This window comes from Emydura macquarii, unplaced genomic scaffold (genome assembly GCF_026122565.2).
Source record: "Emydura macquarii macquarii isolate MOO-44397 ecotype Brisbane River unplaced genomic scaffold, CSIRO-AGI_Emac_v2 contig_3487, whole genome shotgun sequence".
NCBI lineage: Eukaryota > Metazoa > Chordata > Testudines > Chelidae > Emydura > Emydura macquarii.
The window spans coordinates 774041-795831 of record NW_027133624.1 but is presented as its reverse complement, the minus strand read 5'-3'; the positions used below and the strand labels follow the sequence as shown (position 1 = coordinate 795831).

General features: G+C 43.3%; 3 protein-coding genes across 3 annotated transcripts; all 3 read right to left on the bottom strand.

The window, feature by feature from the left end:
* Positions 1-504: 504 nt before the first annotated feature.
* Positions 505-1491, bottom strand: LOC137144880 (olfactory receptor 6B1-like). Its single transcript, XM_067535366.1, has one exon. The coding sequence runs from the start codon at positions 1489-1491 to the stop codon at positions 505-507; it is 987 nt and encodes a 328-aa protein (XP_067391467.1).
* A 6277-nt stretch (positions 1492-7768) lies between these two features.
* On the bottom strand, positions 7769-8734 carry LOC137144879 (olfactory receptor 6B1-like). Its single transcript, XM_067535364.1, has one exon. It carries the CDS (start codon positions 8732-8734, stop codon positions 7769-7771), a length of 966 nt encoding a protein of 321 aa, XP_067391465.1.
* Positions 8735-20515: 11781 nt separating this feature from the next.
* LOC137144878 (olfactory receptor 11A1-like) lies at positions 20516-21502 on the bottom strand. The gene has a single exon (XM_067535363.1). The coding sequence runs from the start codon at positions 21500-21502 to the stop codon at positions 20516-20518; it is 987 nt and encodes a 328-aa protein (XP_067391464.1).
* Positions 21503-21791: the final 289 nt, after the last annotated feature.

Below are 21791 nucleotides of genomic sequence, written 5' to 3'. Positions count from 1 at the left end.
CTCAGGCTGTAGGGCTATGGGCTTGGGCCGGTTCCTGAGCTTTGAGACCCACCCCCACTGGCCAAAGCCCAAACGTCTACACTGCAATTTTGATCCCTGCTGCCCAAGTCCCATGAACCCAAGTCAGCTGCCTTGAGCCTGCCTTGCCGTGGGTCTTTTATTTCAACAGAGACGTGCCCCCAGTCCTCACAAGACTGGATGTGGATTTCCCTGGCTAGCAAGGCGCTAGGAGCGAGGCGTTGTGGTGCCTATGTCCCTTTGTGGATCCATTTCTAAGTCATTATTCCACATGCTTTCTTTATCTTAGTCTATGGAATTCACCAAAATGTCATCTTCTACCCACCTCCACCAAGGAAATTACAGCTCCATTTTATTCTGAACAGAAAGATCCTGGTTTTATCGATCTCACAGTTTCAGATGTTGTAAGCTCACAGTACCAAAGAATTAGCATGAAATAAGGGCTACACAACATCTGAGCATTAAACCTTAAATCAGCTGCACCCATCATTTTGTCTTTTGAAAAACACAGAAGCATTTCTGAATTCTTCTAAAATCTACACATTTACTGACAACTTTTCTCAGAGCGTCTTTCACCTCCTTGTTTCTCAGGCAGTATATGAAGGGATTGGCCATCGGAGTCAGAATCGTGTAGCAGATGGAGAACACTTTGTTGAGGTCTCTGAGTGTGTTGGTTCTTGGTAGCAGATACACAATGATTAGGGTCCCATAGAAAATTGTCACCACGATGAGGTGGGAGGAGCAGGTGGAAAATGCCTTTTGCCTCCCGGTGGTGGAAGGGATTTGCAGGATGGCGGAGAGGATACAAATGTAGGATGTCACAGTTAATACAAATGGGGGAAGGGTGAAGAAAGCAGACAGTATGGTAATTACAAGCTCCAAATGGTAGATGTCATTGCAGTAGAGGTTTATGATCTGTGTAAATTCACAGAAGAAATGATCAATTTCATTAGGACCACAGAATGTTAATTGTAACATCATAGCGGTTACTATGGAACTAGCCAGTAACCCATTCACCCAGGATCCAGCCGCTAGCTGGACGCAGAACCTGCCGTTCATAAGGGTTGCATAATGCAGGGGTTTGCATATTGCTAGATACCGATCATAGGACATTGCTGCTAAGAGATAACATTCAGTAGCTACAAAGAAACCAACAAAGTAACATTGTGTAATGCAGCCACTCACAGAAATGGTTCTGTCCCCAGTCAGGAAACTGGCCAGCATCCTGGGCAGGATGGTGGAGGAGTAGCAGGTCTCCAAGCAGGACAGGTTCCCCAGGAAGAAGTACATGGGGGTGTGAAGGTGCTGATCAGTCACAACTAACACAACAATGAGGATGTTCCCAGCCATGGTCACAGCGTAAGTCCCAAGAAGCAGCAGGAAGGGCAGGATCTGCAGTCTGGGGATAGTCCCAAATCCCAGGAGGATGAATTGTGTGAGGGAGGTTTGATTTGCCTTTTCCGTGTCTACCATGGAGGAAATGAACCGGACTCTTCAATAGAACGAGAACGACATTTGTTAAACATCACTATCACATTATCGATTGAAATCCATTAATGCTCAAAGGTTCCCCCTCTTTCAGGCCCTCAGCACAAACACAGGGCTGAGCACACAGGGTGAGGGCTGGGAGTGAAACAATGGAGGCTGATGACATTGGAGAATGAGTGAGAAAAGTGACACCCAAATGTTCCTAAGGCAAGCTCAGATTTGAGTAAAGACCCTGCTTCATCAGACTGACAACAGATTAAGCCTGGCTCCCTTCATTCTGCTCTAGTGGTGTGTGGTGCGTAAACCAGGTCATCAGGAGGAGTCTGGCAAATGAAGATGCGGGAGATCAACAAGCCTCATTTGGGCTGTAAAACACTCCACAATTTTTCTGGCTAAAAAATTGGCTTGGTTTGGACTTCACCAACTTCCCTTGTCTCCAACAGAAACCAGTTCTCCATGAATGTGGTGGTGCCAGTCCAAACCCTTCCCCCCTAAGCCTTTTTAGGTAGTTCTTTTTTATTTCATTTGTGCTATACCATGTAGATCCGTTTTTATGCTCCTTTGCGATCATCACATATTAACTTTTGGATCTCTCTGCCAAAGGATATTGCTGATTCAAAATGCTTAGTGTCATTCTAAAAATTGCATAATAAAAATCTCTATTGATATCTACGCCAGCAAAGATGTACATTTACAAGAGATATAATTCAGAAAATATGCCATCCATTCTTTCTGAGGTATTTTAGTTTTTGTTCACAATTCCTTTTTATCTTTTTCTCCCTCTATCTCCCACTTTGAACATCCACAACTTTGAAAAAGTTACTGAGAGGTAAATGGAAAAATTAAAGTCTGATGCTTTTGCATTTGGTAATTTTTTAAAATATGAGGATTTCTTTTTAAATGTACTGTGGCCAAAAATAATATAAAAAAAAAAAAAAGAAAAAAAGATTGGGAAAAATGTCACTATTCATTTTATTGCACCCAGTGGTAAGGAGGAAAAAAGAGAGGACGGAAACAATAACAAAAAATTAAATGTAATGTATTTGTTTTTTAAAATCATCAACAGTTTGAAAAAATGTAAACTTCTTCCCGATAAATGGAAATAACTCTCAAATGTCAACTTGTTTTCCCCATTTTTCAACTATTTCTAATGACAATTAAGCAGGGAGAGAAAAAACAGTCTAAAAATATTGCAAAAGTGTAAATAGGAATTAGTTAACATGATTAACAAAGGAAATATAGAAGTAAAGGGAGGAAATAAAAAGGGGAAATTTTGGGTTAATATTGGGTAATATATCCTGACAGTGAGAAGCATCAGACTGTGAAACTGCCTTCCTTGGAAGCCACTAATTAGACTGTGCAACTCATTGCCACAGTAAGTTGTTTAGACCAAGAACTTAACAAGATTCAAAAAGAAATTTGACTTTTATATGAAAAACAGGAAAGTTTTCTTTTCTTCAAAAAAAGAAGCCTGATGGGGGATCTGACAACCATCTTCAAATCTGTTAAGGACTGTTATAAAGAGGATGGGGATCAATTGTTCTCCATACCCACTAAAGGTAGGACAAGAAGTAAGAGCTTACTCTGAAGCAAGGGAGTTTTAGGTTAGATATTTGGGGAAAAAAGCTTTCTGTTTATAATTTTAGTTCAACACTGGCACAAGTTACCAAAGAAAGCTGTGGATGGTCTAGGTATAGCTGGTTCTGACTCAGCACTGGGGGAAGGACTAGATGACCTCTCAGGGTCTCTTCCATCCATACATGTCTATGATTCTATCTGAGGTTTAACAACAATTCTGGAAAGGATCTTACACCTTGCAGTTAAGGGTTTAAGCCCATCTGTAACTATTAGAGATCAGGATGAGACCTGATGTGGGTGGGGAGCAGATCATTCCAAAAGTGTTACTCCATCGTTTTTACACAGTCCTCTGCATCCTCCTGGGCTGACACTGTCAGAGACAGGAGACCCCGGGACCTGGGATCAGGTCCAGTCTGGAAATCCCTGAGCTCCTCATTTTTGGGGCTATTTAAAAGTGGAGCAGACACTAATAAATGTACTAATGGAGCCAGTCCTGGCAGAGAAATGGGACGGAGGGGATGGAGTTTTCCTTTCCTGTCTTTGGAGTCTATAATTCTGTTCCAGGTTCTGCCAAGGATGGTGACCAATAAGAAGATATTTCCCCTCTTTCTGGCTCAGTCCCCCCGTCGGTTACATGGTGATATTAACACTGACCAGCATCTCTGTGGGAAGGTGAGACTGAATCACCACTGATTCCATAGCCCTTTGAGCACATTGCATGGCAGATCCTATCTTAGTGCGTGGCAGCAGCAGTACGAGGGCTAACACTCACCTTCACCCACAGGATATTGAGCCTTCAATCTGGCTTGGAGCTGTCAGAGTTTGGTGACCAGGATTCAGGTTCTTCTCTCTCATTTCTCCCCAGAAATTGGGTTCTCTCAGTAAAGAGACCTGGGTCCCCCTGATGGGATGAGCAGGTGCTGAGATCTCACTTGGACCATGTTCTCCTCCCTCTGTTGACAGGGTGTGGTTGCGTCCTCATAGAACCATAGAAATGTAGAGCAGGAAGGGACCTCAAGAGGTCATCTAGTTCAGCCTCCAATGCTGAAGAAGGACCAAAGAAACCTAGACCAGCCCTGACAGGGGTTTGTCTGACCTGTTCTTAAAATCTTCTGACAATGAGGATTCTCGGTAATCTGTTTCAGTGCGTAACCCCTTGGAGATACAAAGCTTTTCCTAATACCAACCCTCAGTCTGTTCAAAGTCAACCAACTTTGACCTGATTCCTTCTTTTCCTACCATCAGCTGCCTATTTGTATCCTTTACTGGGGAAGGCTGCATCTCCCCTGATGCCACTTCCATCGGCTGTGACTCTGGGGAGTTCCTGCTGGGTGTGCAACACACACGGCGCAAACACCAGTCTGCTTAGCTCAAAGGAGCTCTCTCCTCTCTGCGGAGTGACTGAGTTGCATGACTGAAAGGTCCTGCTGTGTCTAGCAAGGGCCTGATCTTGCTATCCCAAAGCAGATGAATAATCCTTTTTTATGTGAGTGCCCCATCCCGTCCCCTTCAGGGAGACAACATGCCCCAGTTAGTGTTGTCCACATGGGTCCAGTACAGTGGGCTGGGCTCTCAAAGTGAAATATTGTCTGCTTGATCCAGAGTTTGCAAATTAGACATTTCAATCAGGCTCTTCAAAGCAGCTTCAGGGAATTAGGCACTGAACCACCATGAAAACTACATTGAATCTGGATGCCTAACTCCCTTAGGCTCCTCTGAGAACCCCAGTCTTAGTGGGGGCAGGGTGTGGACACAGCAAAGCACAAATAAAAGCTGATGGAAACGTTTTAATGATGGAATCTTCTGTCTAACTGAGCCAAATGTGCCACTCTGGCAGTTTAATTCAGACAGTGAGGAAATATGACAATGAACAACACAGAGATGCTCCCCGTTTCTCACACATGCACAGGCCTGACGGTGGAGAGATGAAAACCGCTAGAACGGGGAGGAGACACATTTTGTCAGTGTGTTACACAGCTATTTGCAGGAATGCTGGGAATCAGGACACCTGGGTTCTATCCCTGGTCCTGGAGGGCTATGAGCTGTAGTGCTTGCAGACAGGAGTACATCTAGTCATATGGTTGTAGACAGGCTTGCTGAATGTTACTGTGGCTACAGGCTGTGTTATCAGAGACTGGGTCAATAGAAAGACGGATATTAGTTAGAGGCTACATTGAAGGGATGTGTTGTGGGGATGAGTACAAAGCTGACAGAAATGTAAGAGGAAGAGTGGATGGATGATCCAGTGGTTAGGTAGTTATCCAAGCCCTTGGGAGCCTTGTGTTCCAGTCCCTGCTCCTCGAAAGATTGCCTTTTTGACCAAGGCAAGCTCTGTACCTCAGTTTCCCAAATGTATAATGGAGATAATGGAGGTTCCACAACTGCTGGGGGTGTTCTGAGGAGAAACACATTGAAGCCTGTGGGTCACCCACATCCTACACCAATGGTGGGCAGGTAAGTATCTTCGGGAGAGGCAGGGCTGTCTCATGAACGAGAGCCGGCACACACCCAGAGGACGTGAAACTGCCCAGGCAGCAACCCTTCTATCTGACACTGGGTTCATACATCCAAAGAGGCTGTGAACTGAACCGACCACTCCAGGGAAATGGAGCAGAAATGTGAGTGGGGGGATGCGGCAGTGGCGGTGATGAAGACAAGCTTTCAAGGAGGGGCTGTCTGGCAGTACCTAATGATCACCCTGCACTGCTTGGTCAGGTCTCACTCGGCAGAGTTGGGGAAAGTGACCAGGCTTAGCTAAACCTGATCTAAACTCAGCCTTATTCCTTGTCTAGAGGACGCTTTCGGGCTTGATACAGGGGTTATTATACCAGCATAATTACACAGGTATAATTATATCAGTGTAATCCCCATCTCATCCCAGCCGAGACTGCCTTTTTTCTCTTTAGACCATGTCACTTTCAAAGCAATGGAAACAGAGCCAGAAAATAGCACTTTGTCCTTATAGCTATTGTGGTATATTTACACTAGCATATTTCCCTATGTATTTTCCCAAGCTGAAGTTAGTTTGTAGTGAAAGATCTTTACTCCTTCCATCTAGTCTTGTCCACAGGACATTGCTGATGAGCCACAAGTAACAGGTCTAGACCCCTGGATCATACTGGGGGGAAGACACTTACCAAAGCCACACTGTGGTTACCGTTAGGACTGGAAGACTGATTAGTGACCCTTCACTTGCACACATTTGTCCTCTTCTTCTGGGGTGATACACTCTCTTTTTGTGCCCTTTTGGCACATACAGAAGGGTGTTATATTAAAACAGAGAATATTGTTCCTGGAGGTTTGAAGTGTAAACTTATTTTATTTGTATGTCTTAGAATTCGGAATGATAACACGCAATAAACCCAGAACAGAGAGAGAGAAAACAGGCTGCTCCCTACAATAGAGAGAGGTATGCTTTACTACAGAGCCCCCTAGCCTGCAAGCAGAAACTACCTGAAAGGGGGTTCCAGGGAGGACGGAGCTAGGCTGTTCTCAGTCGTGGCAGGTGACAGAAAAAGAAGCAGTGGTTTCAAGTTGCAGTGGGGGTGGTCTAGGTTGTATATTAGGAAATATTTTTTAACTAGGAGGGTGGTGAAGCACTGGAATGGGCTACCTAGGGAATGATGGAATCTCCTTCTTTAGAGATTTTTAACATGGGGCTTGACAAAACCCTGGGTGGGATGATTTAATTGGGTTTGTCCTACTTTGAGCAGCGGCTTGGACTAGATGACCTCCTGAAGTCCCTTCCAACCCTAATCTCCTATGATTCTATAATTCTATGACATATGTTGAACCTAATATAGTAATTTTTGCCCACATATTTATTTTGATGTAAAATTGTTTTTTCTTTCCTAGAGATAAACATTTTATGGAAATTTTGTCTCCATTTCAATTGGCTCCTGATTATGCCACGAGAATGGGAAAAAAGCATAGCCAACTCCAACTCTGATCCTTCTTCTCAATTGGACAATACAGACTTGAGGTCCGGCTGGATTCTCCAATGTGTCTTGAGCAGCATAAGATATCAGTTTTACAACAAACTTTATTATATCATCCCTAATGTTTTTTTTTTAAATAGATTTTCTGCATTTGATTACAAGATTTTATTATCTAACACAGAGAAACAATACCTTGGGACCACTGTAAAGAACAAAGAAACAATATTCAATAGGGGATATACACTGGGATTTGCTTTTGTATTTAGTTGATATTCTGCCTTACATAATGTGTCAGCTCTGTGAGTTAACAGATGCTAAACACCATCCTCATACAGGGTTAATTTTTAGGCACCCACAAAGAAAAAAGATATCATCGTATTGTATGTGTCAGTTCTGAACATGGAGGGATTGACAGACCTGTCCCCAATCTCATTGTCCTGTGTCTTGTGTTACAAGGACACAACACAGGACCGTAAGCACTCTGCCTCGGTAAATCCTTGCAGATCCTCTCCATTTCTCTTTTAAGTTGAGTGCTCAGATTTTCCAGGGGAGTTTTCAATGGGGACTTTTTGCCCATGTCTCCCGGGTATCTTTGAAAACCTCAGGCCAATGGGCAGATTTTCAAAGATATTTTAGGTGCTTCATGGGGAGTTTCAAAAGCACCTTGGTGCCTAACACCCATCTCCCACTTGGCCCCTAAACACCTCTAAAAATTGGGTCCTTAATTATTTATTATTAATTATTGTCTACCATTCTCTTTGTTTTCGTAGGAAAGCCACATATTTAATGAGTGCTTTGCTCAAGGCTTCCTTGAACTCTCTGTTTCTCAGACTGTAAATGAGGGGGTTTGCCAGGGGAGTCAGGACCGTGTAGCAAAGAGACAGCACTTTGTTTAGGATTATCAACGTTTTAACTTTCAGTAACATGTATGCAGTCATTATAGCCCCATAGAAAATTGTCACCACGATGAGGTGGGAGGAGCAGGTGGAAAAGGCCTTCTGCCTCCCGGTGGTGGAAGGGATTCTCAGGATGTTGGCAATGATACAAACATAGGAAATCAGGGTTAGTAGAAATGGAGGCAGAGTGAATACACAAGCCATTATAAAATCCAACAGTATCATTTGATGTTTGTCGCCACAGGCGAGTTTTATCAGCGGGACAGGATCACAATAAAAATGGTCTATTATATTTGGCCCACAATATATTAACTGTGACATGAATAATACAAAGACGGCAGTAGCCAAAAAACCATTTAGCCAGGACCCAGCAGCCAACTGGAAACAAAACTTGGTACTCATAAGAGCTGAATAGTGCAGGGGTTTACATATCGCTAAATACCGATCGTAAGACATCGCTGCGAGGAGATAGCACTCCGTAGATGCCAGAGCACCAAAGAAATACACTTGTGTGAAGCAGCCATTGAATGAGATGGTTTTGTCCCCAGTCAGGATACTGGCCAGCATCCTGGGCAGGATGGTGGAGGTGTAGCAGGTCTCCAAGGAGGACAAGTTCCCCAGGAAGAAGTACATGGGGGTGTGGAGGTGCTGATCAGTCACAACTAGCGCCACAATGAGGGTGTTCCCAGCCACCGTTGCGATGTAGATCACTAGAAATAGCAGGAAGGAAAGCATTTGGAGGGCAGGAAGATCCCCAAATCCCAGGAGGAGGAATGTTGTTGTTTCCGTTTGATTTCCCCAGTATGTGTCGGCCATGGCTTGGGACTAGGAACAATGAAACAAATGGTGCAATCAGGAACACAGAGTTAACAGTTAAGCAAGTGTCATCAGTTAATTTCACAAATGCGCAAAATCGCCTTTCCCTCTCCTAGTTACCAGCCCTAGTTTTATGTCTAAAGTTAAATATCAGGGGCACGTGTCTGAGAGCTAGAGCTGAACACTGATATCTATTCCATGAGAGCAGTAGGTGGAAAACAACCTTGCCATCCCTGTGGTGGAGTGGTTCTCAGGAAGGTGGCAATGAAGCAGACATAGGATGTCAGAAGAGTTACAACAGGATCTGACTAAACTAGGTGGCCAACCACCAGAGGAGGAGCAGTCTGTCCTGGCCATGGCCCCAGGGCTGCAGGAGCTTTCAACCCACCACCGCAGTGGCTGGGGCTGGAGTTGGGATCCAGCCAACACGTTCTCTATAAATGAAGGCTCACTATTTCTAAGGGCGTTACAGCAAAGATCTACTGTAACGCAAATCGGAAAAAAAATAATCCCAATTCTACATGCAGAATGATGGGTTTAAATTAACCGTTGCCACTCAAGAAAGAGATCATGGAGTCATTGTGGATAGTTCTCTCTCCGAAAACTTCTGCTCAATGTGCAACAGTGGTCAGAAAAGTTCACGGAGTGTTAGGAACCTTTAGGAAAGAGACAGATAATAAAACAGGAAATATCACAATGCCATGATATTAATTCATGGCACAGTCACACCTTGAATACTGTGTGCTGTTCTGGTCACCCCATTTCATAAAAGATATATTCGAATTGGAGAAGGTACAGGGAAAAGCAAGAAAAATTATCTGGGGTATGGAACAGCTTTCAAACAAGGAGAGATTGGAAAGACTTGGACTGGTCAGCTTCAAAAAGCTGACCAAGAGGGGATATGATAGAGGTCTATAAAATCATGAACGGTGAGGAGAAAATGAATAGGGAAGTGTTATTTACTTCTTCACATAACACAACCTCTACGGGTCACCCAATGAAATTAATAGGCAGCAGGTTTAAAACAAACATAAGGAAGTAAAATTTCTCACAACACACAGTCATCCTGTGTAATTTGTTGCCAGGGGATGTTGTGAAGGTCAAAAGTCCAAGTGGCTTAAAAAAAGAATTAGGAAAGTTAATGGAGGATAGGTCCATCAATGGCTGTTAGCTGAGATATGGCCAGTCTTATGTTCACACTACCTCCTGCCATGTAAGATCAACAACAACGAAAACAACAGTCCATTTCTCTGGTAGCCCATGTATTGACACAGCAGATCAGAAAAAACTGTTCTCTCCTACCATCTCCAATATACTGACATCTTGGAGCACGTATCTCTATTAAATTTAATGGTGATTATTCCCGCCATATACTTACTTATTGAATATTTAGTGTTCTGTATGCAAAGGAATATTTATTTTCACCCTACCACAAGAGATCAGCTTATGCCATAAATTATGACGTAGACTAACCTCTTTCTTAGGTCATGTAACAGAAAGATGACGATGATGATGGTGATGATGATGATAGAAAGTGTCTGGAAGGAGCAGAAAATTCCTTTTCTGTTTCCGATGATAATTCCTGATATTAACTATATAGCAGCATTGAAATGCATTTCATTGGGGGTGGATTTTAGGAAGGGGAAAAAACCAGGCTAATTTGCAGCCCTAACTCTGCATTGACTCTCCTCAGTCTTATTCTATTAAGATAAATGAAACAAATGGGCCAAAGGGGTTAACATAACCCACTCTCTGTCCAACATTAAACAGTTTTAAAGAAGATTCAGGGTGTGCTACACAGAGACCTCAGCCTGCCTACTACCATGGAAAATACCAAATTAAAGTAAAGCACTTTTTCCACTGAGCATGGATACATTTTTGTCTATCATTTGCATGGCATTTGCTTATTTAGTTGTCTATAATTGTTATGTTCACAACTTTGGACTATTTATTCCATCTACAGTAGTCCATGATAATCACGGTTTGATAACTCAGGAATGAGAAAGGGCCTGGGTAGAAAGATGATACACTCTCACTTGCAGTGTATACATTTCTGGCATATGCTTCTCTGCAATCTGGACTCTACCCTCTCCACACCGTAGGACTCAGTCCTCTGTTCCTTGAAGACCCTACTGTTCTCTAGATACAGAAGGACTTCTTCTGCACGGCACACAGAACCTAAAACTCCAGTTGATTCAAGAAGCTACTCCTTTGACATTTCAGCCCCTGACAATGCCTCATCTTTATTGCCTGTAAAGAGAGATTAGGCACCGGGGACATCCTAGCTCACTTAATGATGATGATCAATAAAACGGACAGGATTTCAGAGGTGTCAAAGGGACCTGAACACCCATTAAATCTAATTAAACTTGTGCATCCTGGCCTCCGAAGTGGCTTTAAAAATCTCAACCTGAGCCTCTTTACAGTGTTCTTACTAGACTCATAGACTATAAGGTCAGAAGGGACCATTATGATCATCTAGTTTGACCTCCTGAACAAAGCAGGCCACAGAACTTCACCCACCCATTCCTGTAATAGACCCCTAATCTAAGACTGAGTTATTGAAGTCCTCAAATAATGATTTAAAGATTTCAAGGCACAGAGAATCCACCGGCAAATGACCCAGACCCCATGCGAAAGAGGAAGGCGAAAACCGTCCAGGGCCCCTGCCAATCTGCCCTGTGGAAAAATTCCTTCCTGACCCCAAATATGGTGATCAGGTAAACCCTGAGCCTGTGGGCAACACTCACCAGCCAGACACTAGAAATGGCTGAAAAGGAGGGGATCCCTTTCCATTCAGATTTTGAAGTTTTGAGCAAGATGTTTTGTACTGAAGCAGGATGAGATGTCAGAACACCAAATACTTGCACGGAAAGGAATTGAAAAATTCCATTTCAGGAGAGGTGAAAAGGAATTTTCCAGCTTCCCGACTGCCCATGGAGAAGGTTATTGTTAGGCTTGGAAGGGTTAGATTTTTATTGGATTTCATTGTACACATACAAACCAATGCAAAAATAGTTCCATGGAAAATAATCAACATTTACAGGTAGGCAAAGTAAGACAAATGCTACCTGAGAAGTTATTCATGCCAAAATCCAGTGATTTAGACATTTGAATTAGGCCTGTTATAAATGGACTAGTGAATGGACAGTAAAAAGAGGTATGATTTGTTGAATTAAGGCTATTTACTTTGGTTATTTTGACATGTGTTGTTCACAATTTGTGTTTTACCAGTTATAAAGCTTTAACTTTTTGCATCTCCACGTCTACTGCCATTAAATATTGAGCAGAGCCAAAATAATTTCTCACAACTGTGAGAATTTCAACTTAGAGCAATCAGAAAGAACATGCATACAACCTATACTTCTGTGCAACGGTGAAAATTTAACTCAGTAAAAACGCTTAAAAATAATGTTTGACATTATCAGCTGAAATTATCAGAATGATAAAAATCGAATTGTGCTAAGCTTAGTTATTGTCAATATCAGTGACATTGAACAGTCTTCTAGCCTGACTGCCAGAGAGGAAATTAGATCAGCCACTGTCTCCCTGTCTCCAGAAGCCAGAGAGGCACTGTCTGTCCTTCAAGCTGTGGGTGCATCCTGGGTTCTTCCTTTTCATTCTCTGAAGCTAGGGCGGGCAGACACTGTGTGATGAAAATTTCATGGATGTGTAAGAGACTTGATAATATAATCAATATGAACAACAAGGGGAAGGAACGCAAGCCAAAATAGGGAAAGGACGGGTTACAGAATATTACGATCAGTTTGATGTATTCAAGTTGACAGGACCTAATGAAATTCATTCTCAGGTACTTAAGGAACTCGCTGAAGCAATCTCAGAATAGTTAGCGATTATCTTTGAGAACTAATCATGGACAGGTGAGCTCCCAGAGGACTGAAGAAGGGCAATCACAGCACCTATCTTCAAAAAGGGGAACAAAGAGGACACCGGGAATTATAGATCATGAGCCTAACTTGGATACCTGGAAAGAGCCTGGAACAAATTGTTAAAGAATCAATTTGTAAGCCTCCAGAGGATAATGGGTTACAAGGACTAGCCAACATGGATATGTCAAGAACAAATCATGCCAAACCAATCTAATTTCCTTCCTTAACAAGCTTAGTGAAAGAGTGGCTAGAAGGGAAGCAATTGACAGGATATATCTTGATTTTAGTAAAGCTTTTGACACAGTCTCATATGACTTTCCCATAATCGAATTAGGGTTCTCTGTCAAAATGGGAGGCCGTATCTAATGGGTTTCTGCAGGATTCCATTCTGGGTTTGGTACTATTTAATATTTTTATTAATGACTTGGATAATGGAGTGCATACTATGCTTATAAAATTTGCAGATGTCACCAAGCGAGAAGGGGTTGCAAGCACTTTGGAGGACAGGATAAGAATTCAAAACACTCTAAACAAATGGGAGAATTGGTCTGAAATCAACAAGATGAAATTCCATAAAGACAAGTGCAAAGTACTTCACTTAGGAAAGGAAAATTAAATGCATGACTAGAAAATGGGGAATAACTGGCTAGGTGGTAATACTGCTGATTTGAGCCTGGGGGTTATAGAGGATCACAAACTGAATGTGAATAAACAGTGTAAAAAGGCTACTATTCTGGATGTATAGGAGTGTGATATGTAAGATATGGGAGGTTGTCCTGCTCCACTCTGCTTCAGCTGGAGTACTGGGTCCAATTCTGGGCACCACACATTAGGAAAAATGTGGATAAATGGGAGAATCCAGAGGAAAGTAAAATAAATACTAAAGGGTTTAGGAAACCTGACCTATGAGACAAGGTGCAAAAAAATAGGGCATGTTTAATCTTGAGAAAAGAAGACTAAGGCAGGATATGATAGTCTTCAATATGTTAAGGGCTGTTACAAAGAGGATGGGGTTAAATTGTTCTCCATGTCTACTGAAATGTGGGGAAGGAGTAATGGGCTTAGTCTGTGGTAAGGAGATTTAGGTTAGTTATTAGGAAAATCTTTCTAACTACAAAGGTAGTGTGATATACCAAGGGCAGCAGGAGAGTACACAACAGGAGGTACATTAGCCCCAGAATGATCAGGGCTTTATTCCCTGCAGCCTAAGCAGGGGCAGCTGGGGCCAATTGAGGATCAGCCAGGTGCTCCATAAAAGGGCTCCGCCCCAAACACATGGGGCACAAGCTGGAGAAAGCAGAGGTGCTGTGCTGTGCTGTGCTGTGCTGTGCTGTGCTGTGCTGTGCTGTGCTGTGCTGTGCTGTGCTGTGCTGTGCTGTGCTGTGCTGTGCTGTGCTGTGCTGTGCTGTGCTGTGCTGTGCTGTGCTGTGCTGTGGAGTGGAGTGGAGTGGAGTGGAGTTACTGAGCCCAGCTAGGGGTAGCAAGGACAGAGGGTCTGAGAGGCCAGCAGGACTGAGGGGGGAAAGTAGCCCAGGGGAGGAGGCTGTGGCTCCAAAAATACAGAGCCAGCAGTCTGCAGCTGCTGTTCACAGGGCTCCTGGGCTAGGATCCGGAGGAGCGGGTGGGCCTGCGTCCCTACACCCCACCCCCAGGGAAGACGGAGTGATGGGCACTTTCCTGGCCCCCAACAGGAGCGAAGCACGAGATCCACTAGAGGGAAGCCGGCCATTGGCCACAGTAGGTAAGCTCTGGTATAGGTTCTAAGGGAATCCCCATCACTGGCTGTTTTTAAGAACAGGTTGGACAAACCCTTGTCAGGGATGGTTTAGGTTAATTTGCTTCTGCGTCAACTGCAGCTCATCTTTATTCCCTGACAGGTTAGTGGATGCACCAAATCTTGCCGGTCCCTGATTCCAACACACTGACAGCGTCTGCTGCTTGCTTTTAACTCAGAGCAAATTCCCTCCTTTCCCCTCTGACAGCTGGACCTCTTCTCATATCAGACCCTACCACTGCCTCCATTTCCCCCTGTCCCGCTATCAAACAAATCTGGTATGTTTGAATACCTTCCCCTTCTGAGGTCTTGTCTATTGATATAAAATAAGGGTTTCACTCATCCAGAATTCCAAGTGAGCCCCTCCTGATTCTCTGATTCCTTCTCTCCATAGCAGCAGTGAGGGGAAAGAGCAAACCCTAGAGTTTTTTTTTCCCCACTCCTCTCTGACTCTGGATCTCCTCTGCATCTCCAACAGAAGTGTCCCTACAGCATCTTTACCTGGCTGTCAGGCCCAGTTCTCTGACAGCTCCCCATATCTCTCTCTGAGAAGGGGACCTCACCTGGATCCCTCTTTTAGGGAGTCCCAGCGCTGAGCAAACATCTTGTAGGTTGACCAGATGCCTGGATTTTATAGGGATGGTCCTGATATTCAGGGTTTTTTCTTATATAGGTGCCAATTACCCCCTGTCCTGATTTTTCACACTTGCTATCAGTTCACCCGGCCGTCTTGTCACCCAAACCTAAACTCATCGGCTGGGTTCAGAAGCCAAGCCACAGGTGGGGTTGAGTCCATCTCCCTGAAAGAGCCAACCCACCCTGCTCTGTACTGCAAATTTCCTCCTTACTTTTCACATGCCGTTGTTATGTCCCTTTCTACCAGGTTCACCTACTCTGGGTCCCCGTTATCCTCTCTGAGTCACACTGACTCAGATCCCCAGCTGGCGTCAATCGGCCGTAGCTCCAAATGGAGTCAATGGACCAAATTTCCAGTTAGGGTAAATCGCCCATAAGTCCACAGGACTGAGCGGGCCAGACCCCAGCTGGTGTCAATGGACCATCACTCTACTGGAGCCAAGTGGCCGGATCGTTCCCCGAGGATCTTTCACAAGACACAAGTCGCTTTCCCTAGGTGCTCTAAACACCCACTGACACTGCAATGGGCAGATGAGGCTAAAACTGTTAAGATTCACAAAGCACATTCATGCCCCTGTCTGGAAGGTGGGAGAGAAATGCTGCCAGGAAGTTGGTACACACCTGTAATCACAGAGCAGCTGAAGCTTGAACTGATGAATTCCTACTTCTCAGGGTTGGCAACCAGGACTCAGGTTCCCCAGCTGAGGTTCGTGGCCCTCCTCTTTCTGCAGAAACTAGATTCTCTCAGTGAAAAAATCTGCCTCTACCTGAATGGACGAGCAGGTGCCATGATCTGTCTTAGAACAAGCTCTTCCCCCTCTATTTACACAGTCCGGAGGTCAAGTTGTATTTGTATCCTTCTGCGTGGAAGGCTGCATCTCCCTTGATTCCACCTCCAAAGAGGATGACCCAGGGGAGTTAGCGATGTGTTTTCTGTGCAACGTAGTGCAAACAACTGACCTGATGCAATCAACCTCCCACACCCAGCGGAGTCACGTCTCTGCTCCCTGCTGTATGAGGTCATTACTCTGCAAGGCTGAAATGTAGCACAGCGCCCAGGGAGTGCGTGACCATGCAGACATTGACCCTGCTGAGAAGTCCTTGGTCATGTCAGTTGTCCCATTGACTTCAGGGGAAGCATTCCATCAGTAACACAGCTGAGGTTAGTCCTGCTTTGAGCAGGGGGTTGGACTAGATACCTCCTGAGGTCCCTTCCATCTCTAATATTCCATGATTCTATGTTTCTAAATAAAGCCCAGTCTGCCAAAGTGGTACAATTGCAGATCTGACAGATTTTCTCTGCTTAACTTCACTCACATGTTTACTCAGAGGTAGTTGGTTTTATTTGTTTTGGTTTTTTCCCACCAACATTTCCTTTGATGAAAACTGATTTTTTTTTACAATAAAAATAAATAAAAGTGTTGTGGGACACTGTTATTTCTTTTCATTGAATTAAAACTGATTTTTTCCCCAAAAAATGAAAAAAAAAAATGTTTTTCTCCATCCCCTAGTTCTATGGTATAAAAGGATAAAAACAAAAGAAAAATTCTAGGAAAATTTTCCAACAAAACAAAATGACTGTGTGTGTATGAAACAATCTTTCTTTCTAAAATTATTGCGTAATTTTAATTTTAAAATTAAAAATATGGAATGTGTACTGCTTTTTTTCTCCACTTTTCCACCCCCCACCCTTCTTTTCCAGTGGAAAAGGGGAAAAAAAGGGGGAGGGGGAATCCTCAAAATGCAAAAAAAAAAAAAAAAAATTTTCTTTCACCAACAAAATTGAAAATATTTTTTTCAGAAAAGATTTCATTTGATTGTTTCCCTGCAGCAAATATAGAACATTTTTTTTACCAGAGGTAGGTGGTGCCTTGAAGCTTGCTTCACTGTCAATTTTTTTCCAGCCAAAACTCTCATCCTGGCCTTCCCAGCTGGCCAAATTCAACTGGACTTTAATGTCCTGCACACTAATCATGATTTGTTTTCCAAATGCATTGAGAAGCACAGCATTAAAATGTATTGGTGCACCGTTTATGAAAAGGCAGTGAAATTCATGAAAATTGGGTTCATAATTTTTATTTAATATATATAATTCGGTACCAGAGAAACATTAACGTGATAGGAAGAATGCTCAGAAACTGTCCCTTGAACTTAAGCATCTCCGACATGGCACCTCTCCCAATTTATCACCTTGGCTTGAACATTCCTAGAATTTAATAGCTTTCTCTACCATTGTGTTTCTCTGCCTCAATTTCCAGCCACAATCAAGAAACAGAATAGAAAATTAGACGGTAATTATACATCTGAAAGCTATGGCTGTTTGAAAATTGGTAAAGAATTGGGGTGAACATTTTGAAATAAATTTCATTCCATAGCTTTCCAAAATGAACAATTTTCATGTATTTGAATCATTCTGGAAATATTTGTTTTTTTCCAGGGTTTTTGTTTGTTTTTCCTCCTTTTTTTCTTCTCCCCCCACACCATTTTTTCCCTCACTTATGTCCTCTTTCCATTTTGCCACCAAAGTCAGGGAAAAAAGGGTGAAAATGGGGAAATGGAAGGAAAAGAAAGAAAAAAGTAAAAACCTAAACACTTAAAAAGCAAAAACTGAACAACTTTCCTTTTGGGGTGTCATCAGATCAAATGAAAGAGTAACAAAAAGTATTTATTTTCTAGAAAAAATTTCAAAAACAGCCCAGCTTTCCAGGAACAAGACATAATTCCATTAAAAACTTCTATCTGCTTTGCCAAAGGGGGAGAGGGTATCAGAAGTTCTCAGTGTGCCCTCAGTTTCTCACATGCTATTTCGGCTGGACAGAAAGGAGGAGACGTGGTGAAATCCAAGCCCTGTTGAAGTCAAGGGGAAATTTGACTTCAAAAGGTCCAAGATGCTGTGTCCACGACTCAGTAAATCACTTCAAATAATCCTCATTTCTTTACAGCCTCAAACAATTTGCTGGGGGCATCTGAATTCTTGACAAAGCCATAAACTCACTGCCAGCTTTGCTCACTCCATTGACTTCTTTGTTTCTCGGAATATATACGAGAGGGTTGATCAGTGGGATCAGGATGGGACAGAACCCAGAGCACCCTTTGTTCAGGTCTGTCAGTGTGTTGGATTTTGGTAGCATGTACACAATCCTGCAGAACATGATTGACACAATGATCTGAGAGCAGCTGGTGGAAAAAGCTTTTTTTCTGCTGGATGTAGAAGGGATTCTCAGGCAAACGGTGATGACATAAACATTGGTCAATGGGGTTCACGGAAATGGGGAGAGAGTGCAAAGAGAGGCCAGGATCAAATCCAAGGGTGTGATCAGGCTGGGGTCCCTGAAGACCAGTTTTAAGACTGGGGTGAAATCACAAATGAAGGGGTCGATTTTGTTTTGGCCAGAGAAGGTTAATTATGACATTAAAGGTGATATACTGATACCAGCCAAATAACCACTTATCCAAGACCCGGCCACTAGCTGGAGGTAGAGTCTACTGTTGATAAGGGCTGCCTAGTCCAGTGGTTTGCATATCTCTAAATACTGATGGTAAGACATTGTGGAGAAGAGACAACATTCTGTGGGTACAATCACTGACAGAAATGGTTCAGTCCCTAGTCAAGAGACAGGGCAGCATTATGGTTGAATTGCAGCAGCTGTCTAGGCAGGACAAGTTGCCGGGTCTTTGCATGGCTGCAAAATGAAATGTGGACATTAAACATTGGTGCCTTAGGTGTTTCTAAGAGCTTCGATTTCCCTCTCAGTCTTTCTTCCATGCACACATTCACAATTGCTCCCCCCACCTCTACCTGCCCAGCATCCCTTCTAAAAAACAATGCAGTGCCATGCTATTTAGGATTGAGAAGATGGATTCAGTTCAAAGAGTTCTTCACAGTTGCTTTACCTTCCCTCAGACTTTGAATACTTGGTCACACTCAAAGTTGTAAAGACTCTGTAAAACCACCCCCTCAAGTGGCATAGTGCTGCGTAGATGGGAGCACGGTTCCTGTCGGCGCAGTGCAGTGAAGACGCCATCCAGAATGGAAGCACAGCAGTTGATGGGAGTTATGCAAGCTACTCTGCGTAGCTTGCGTCTCTCGTCAACTGCCACTGAATTGCTAGGTAAGTGTAGACCAGGCCTCCAAGTCAAGATCGGACATTTCTTCCGAGAAGATACAGTTAGAAGTGGTATTGCTTAATGCGGTAATCATGGGGTGAAAATCTCTGGCCTGTGTTGAGCATAGGTTTGGCAGAATTCATCTTTCTAAATAATTGTGATGGACCATATCAAAGCTTATTTTTAAGCATTTTTTTTATTTTTAATTGATTTAAATGTTCACAGTTGTAGTAAATTATGGGGGGAAGTATTTAATAACAATAGACTTTGAGGTTAAAAAAGTTAAAGCTTTATAAATCATTAAAACTCAAATTGTCAACATCCCCTGTGAGAATATACAATAAATTATTGCCGTTCATTTGCTTGTAACATAATACAAAATCTTAGTCACTGGATTTTGACTCTAAACATTTTTAAGCAGCATTTTTCTTACTTTGCCTAGCTATAAATTTCAATTATCGATGGAAATATTTGGTCTCAGTTTGTGTGGTGAAATTGATGTTTGCTGACAAAAATCTAATCCTTCCAAGCCTGGTTGCGCAGGGGGTCAGATTGAACGAGCAAAACGGGCCCTTTTTGGCTTAAAACCGATGAATATCTGAATTACTGGATCTGTAAAAACAGAGAGAAAAAAGCAAAAATTCATCCTCCGAACTACAAACTGCCACCCAAACACACACAGAGCCTTCTGGCTTTCCTGAGAGGCCTTCCCCAAACCCTCTTCTTTTTCGTTGTTATGGAAGGGTTTTCAGATGAAGGACAGTTCGGTCTTCTAACTAGAGCATTGGATGATACCTTCCAGGCACCGCTCATAGTAAGTGGCAGTGTAGACAATCATCATCCTTAAATCTAGTTGAAATTTCTCCAGGGCTCAGGCAATAGGGCTATGGGCTTGGGCTGGTTCCTGAGCTTTGAGACCCAGCCCCATTGGCCAAAGCCCAAATGTCTACACTGCAATTTTGATCCCTGCTGCCCAAGTCCCATGAACCCAAGTCAGCTGTCCTGAGCCTGCCTTGCCATGGGTCTTTTATTTCAACAGAGACGTGCCCCCAGTCCTCACAAGACTGGGTGTGGATTTCCCAGGCTAGCAAGGCACTAGGAGCGAGGCGTTGTGGTGCCTACGTCCCTTTGTGGATCCATTTCTAAGTCATTATTCCACATGCTTTCTTTATCTTAGTCTATGGAATTCACCAAAATGTCATCTTCTACCCACCTTCACCAAGGAAATTACAGCTCCATTTTATTCTGAACAGAAAGATCCTGGTTTTGTCGACCTCACAGTTTCAGATGTTGTAAGCTCACAGTACCAAAGAATTAGCATGAAATAAGGGCTACACAACATCTGAGCATTAAACCGTAAATCAGCTGCACCCATCATTTTGTCTTTCGAAAAACACAGAAGCATTTCTGAATTCTTCTAAAATCTACACATTTACCAACAATGTTTCTCAGAGCGTCTTTCACCTCCTTGTTTCTCAGGCAGTATATGAAGGGATTGGCCATCGGAGTCAGAATTGTGTAGCAGATGGAGAACACTTTGTTGAGGTCTCTGAGTGTGTTGGTCTTTGGTAGCAGATACACAATGATCAGGGTCCCATAGAAAATTGTCACCATGATGAGATGGGAGGAACAGGTGGAAAATGCCTTTTGCCTCCCGATGGTGGAAGGGATTCGCAGGATGGCGGAGAGGATACAAATGTAGGATGTCACAGTTAACACAAATGGGGGAAGGGTGAAGAAAGCAGACAGTATGGTAATTACAAGCTCCAAATGGTAGATGTCATTGCAGTAGAGGTTTATGATTTGTGTAAATTCACAGAAGAAATGATCAATTTCATTAGGACCACAGAATGTTAATTGTAACATCATAGCTGTTACTATGGAACTAGCCAGTAACCCACTCACCCAAGACCCAACTGCTAGCTGGACGCAGAACCTGTCATTCATAAGGGTTGCATAATGCAGGGGTTTGCATATTGCTAGATACCGATCATAGGACATTGCTGCTAAGAGATAACATTCAGTAGCTACAAAGAAACCAACAAAGTAACATTGTGCAATGCAGCCACTCACAGAAATGGTTCTGTCCCCGGTCAAGAAACTGGCCAGCATCCTGGGCAGGATGGTGAAGGAGTAGCAGGTCTCCAAGCAGGACAGGTTCCCCAGGAAGAAGTACATGGGGCTGTGAAGGTGCTGATCAGCCACAACTAACACAACAATGAGGATGTTCCCAGCCATGGTCACAGCATAAGTCCCAAGAAGCAGCAGGAAGGGCAGGATCTGCAGTCTGGGGATAGTCCCAAATCCCAGGAGGATGAATTGTGTGAGGGAGGTTTGATTTGCCTTTTCCGTGTCTACCATGGAGGAAATGAACCGGACTCTTCAATAGAACGAGAACAACATTTGTTAAACATCACTATCACGTTATCGATTGAAATCCATTAATGCTCAAAGGTTCCCCCTCTTTCAGGCCCTCAGCACAAACACAGGGCTGAGCACACAGGGTGAGGGCTGGGAGTGAAACAATGGAGGCTGATGACATTGGAGAATGAGTGAGAAAAGTGACACCCAAATGTTCCTAAGGCAAGCTCAGATATGAGTAAAGACCTTGCTTTATCAGACTGACAACAGATTAAGCCTGGCTACCTTC